Source organism: Pygoscelis adeliae, unplaced genomic scaffold, assembly GCF_000699105.1.
Source record: "Pygoscelis adeliae isolate BGI_AS28 unplaced genomic scaffold, ASM69910v1 Scaffold62, whole genome shotgun sequence".
Taxonomy (NCBI): domain Eukaryota; kingdom Metazoa; phylum Chordata; class Aves; order Sphenisciformes; family Spheniscidae; genus Pygoscelis; species Pygoscelis adeliae.
Genome location: NW_008824401.1, coordinates 5,759,848 through 5,762,399, shown reverse-complemented (window position 1 = coordinate 5,762,399; position 2,552 = coordinate 5,759,848). Strand labels below are relative to the sequence as shown.

General features: G+C 53.6%; 1 protein-coding gene across 1 annotated transcript in view; it reads left to right on the top strand.

The window, feature by feature from the left end:
* Nucleotides 1–14: 14 nt before the first annotated feature.
* Nucleotides 15–2,552, top strand: part of VSTM2B (V-set and transmembrane domain containing 2B) — a 24,358-nt gene continuing 21,820 nt past the window's right edge. The window contains exons 1-3 of the mRNA XM_009320333.1: nucleotides 15–63; nucleotides 176–360; nucleotides 1,963–1,992. Coding sequence (XP_009318608.1) covers nucleotides 15–63; nucleotides 176–360; nucleotides 1,963–1,992 — 264 coding nt within the window. The remainder of the gene's footprint in view (nucleotides 64–175; nucleotides 361–1,962; nucleotides 1,993–2,552) is intronic.

Genomic DNA, 2,552 nt, shown 5'->3' with positions numbered 1-2,552 from the left:
GTGCACGGTCCTGGATGCTCCGCTTATCCTGCGGTCACCGGACTACAGGAAACCCGTATCTCGGTCAGCGCTTAGCTCTTGAGCTGAAGCAGCTCACGTTACACTGAAAAGGACTGATCTTGCCTCTTAATCTCTCCCATTAACCAGCCCTTGTAACTCTATCTTCCCCTCCCAGCTACCTTTACTGAAGTTCCCAAAGATGTGACTGTTAGGGAGGGAGATGATATTGAGATGCCTTGTGCTTTCCGAGCCAGCGGATCCACCTCTTACTCCTTGGAAATCCAGTGGTGGTACCTTAAAGAACCAGCCAGAGAACTTGCACACGAATTAGCCATCAGTGTCCCCGGCAGCAGGAGCAAGGTAATACAGTGCTATGGAGATTTATCTATTCATCAAGTGCAACATGCTCAGAGGGTGATCCAAATAAACTCAGCAGTTCCAGAAAGGAGAGCGCTTCCTCTACCCAGTGCCAGCGAGCGGTTGGAAGCACCAGCTTCCCTGGGCCCTCCCTGGGACACGGGAGGACAGGGCACGTACCATGGGGGACTTCACCTCAGGAAAAAACATCAGTGCTTTAAGGATTGTAAATAGAAAACGATAAATGTGCCGCTGCAAGATCAGCAATGAGGACCCAAGAGAGGCAGTCAAAAATAGCTGTAGTATGAAGTGGGGACAAGCAAAAACCAGTGCTTGTGTGGGCTGAGCTAGGAATAGTTGTGAAAGGTGAGAGAGCCTCTGTTTGCTCACTGACAGAGCACAGAAAGGCATGAGGGATACACCTCTCTGTTGGTATGTTAAGTACATACCAATCTGCATATACAAATGCACGCAGTTTTTTGGGGTGCACGTACACACCTGTGTCTGTATCTGGAGCTCAGCAAGACATTTTCAGACGGTCGGATGTAGTAATTAAAATGCATGAAGCAGAGTTAAATCTTGCATGTCCTTTCCCCTCCCCCTAGCAAGCCGCCTGGTGCGAGGGTAAGCTCTAGTATAAATTTTTCAGCTGCATTTCCCCAACATAAGCCAGTTCATTCTGCAGCCTCCCCCCAGCGCAAAACACCTTGCTGGTGCCAAACGGGACTGTACAAGGAGTGGGGTAGAGCAGGATTTCCAGGCCGTGTTGCCCTACTGTGAGGGGCACGTCATCCTCTCCGGCCCCCAGCCCCTGCGCCGGCAGGGTGCCCCGCGGCAGCCTCCATGCCTGTGCCAGCTCCCATCTCTGTGGCACGCTTGTTTTCCTGCAGAGCTCAAATAGAGATGCAAAGCATATAGACACTGAGCTAATGCGATGCCGCCTAGCTGGGGAAAGTGTAAGTCAGTTGTCAGACAGGGAAATAAATTGCTTAGATTTAAATGTCTTCTCTAACCTTACATAAAAACCGTGAGTTGCTTTTACAATAAATGATGACAGGGCATGCCTGCAGAATGATGACCGTCTCCCTGGGAGGCACATCAGTGAGATCTGAGGCATCACTTAGGTTTACAGTAGCTGGCTGGAGACAAAATAATAACCAAGTACAAAACCTGCTGAGCGATACCTGCTCCCAGGATGTTTCAGGACTGAAGCTCTGCCCTGAGCAGTGCAGGATCCAGCCTGCCCAAGCACTTCACTGCTGTGCTAATGCTGCTGGTAAAGCATCTTCCCCAGTGTTTGTCAGTGTGAGCAGCACAGCATGCAACAAGCGTTTCTTTGGCTGCTGTTCGCACCCTTGGTGAAGGCAGCGTTTCTGTGGTCACCACAGGAGCTTTACCAAAACAGTCCCCCTCAGCTGGGCACTGGTTTTCTGCCTTGCCTGTCGCCCAGGAACTCCCCCCCAGGCACTCCCGGGCTGTGTGAATGGCAAGCAGAGAAAGTTGCATCTGTCTGTGTCCTGTCCTTGCACTGGGGTGGGAAGATGAGCATCTTGTTGATGTGCTGGCAGAGCTGAGTCTAATCCCCTTTTTTTCCTGTTCTTTTAGGTAACAAATACGGATGCAACCAAAATCAGCGTAAGTGCAGCTCAATCTGGGTGGTGTGCACCCCTCCTCCCATACACGTGGGATTTACTGCATGCCCCCCTCCTTTCCTGACACATGAATGCACCACTGGCAGCCCCGCTCCTGCAGCACGGCGGGAGTGTGGCATGTTTCCCTTCCTCAGTGTGTCATGGCTCGGTCGAAACGTTACCATCTGTTGCTGGTTTAGCAGTCACGTCTCATTCCTTGCAAATCGAGAGGAGGCGATGCTTGCCTTACAGCCCTTCCTTAGCCACGTTTGAAACGGACTGTGGGCCAGATCAGGAGAGAAGTTTGCTTTTTTCCCTGCCCTCTGCAAACCCCAGTTGTATGTGGCGACCCCCCTGTCTCCCTGTCCTGCAGGAAACGAGCCCCTTTCCCGTTGATGCGGGCCCGGGATTGCCTCTGCCCCAGCGAGGCGGCCGCTGGAGCACGCCGGCCCCTCTCCGCGGTGCTCAGGCGCGGCTGGAGCCGTTCCCTCCCGCCGCAGCGGCGGGGGGGGGCCGTAGGGCACCTCCTCCGCCTCCGCCGGGGGGGCCCTACCCCCACAGGGG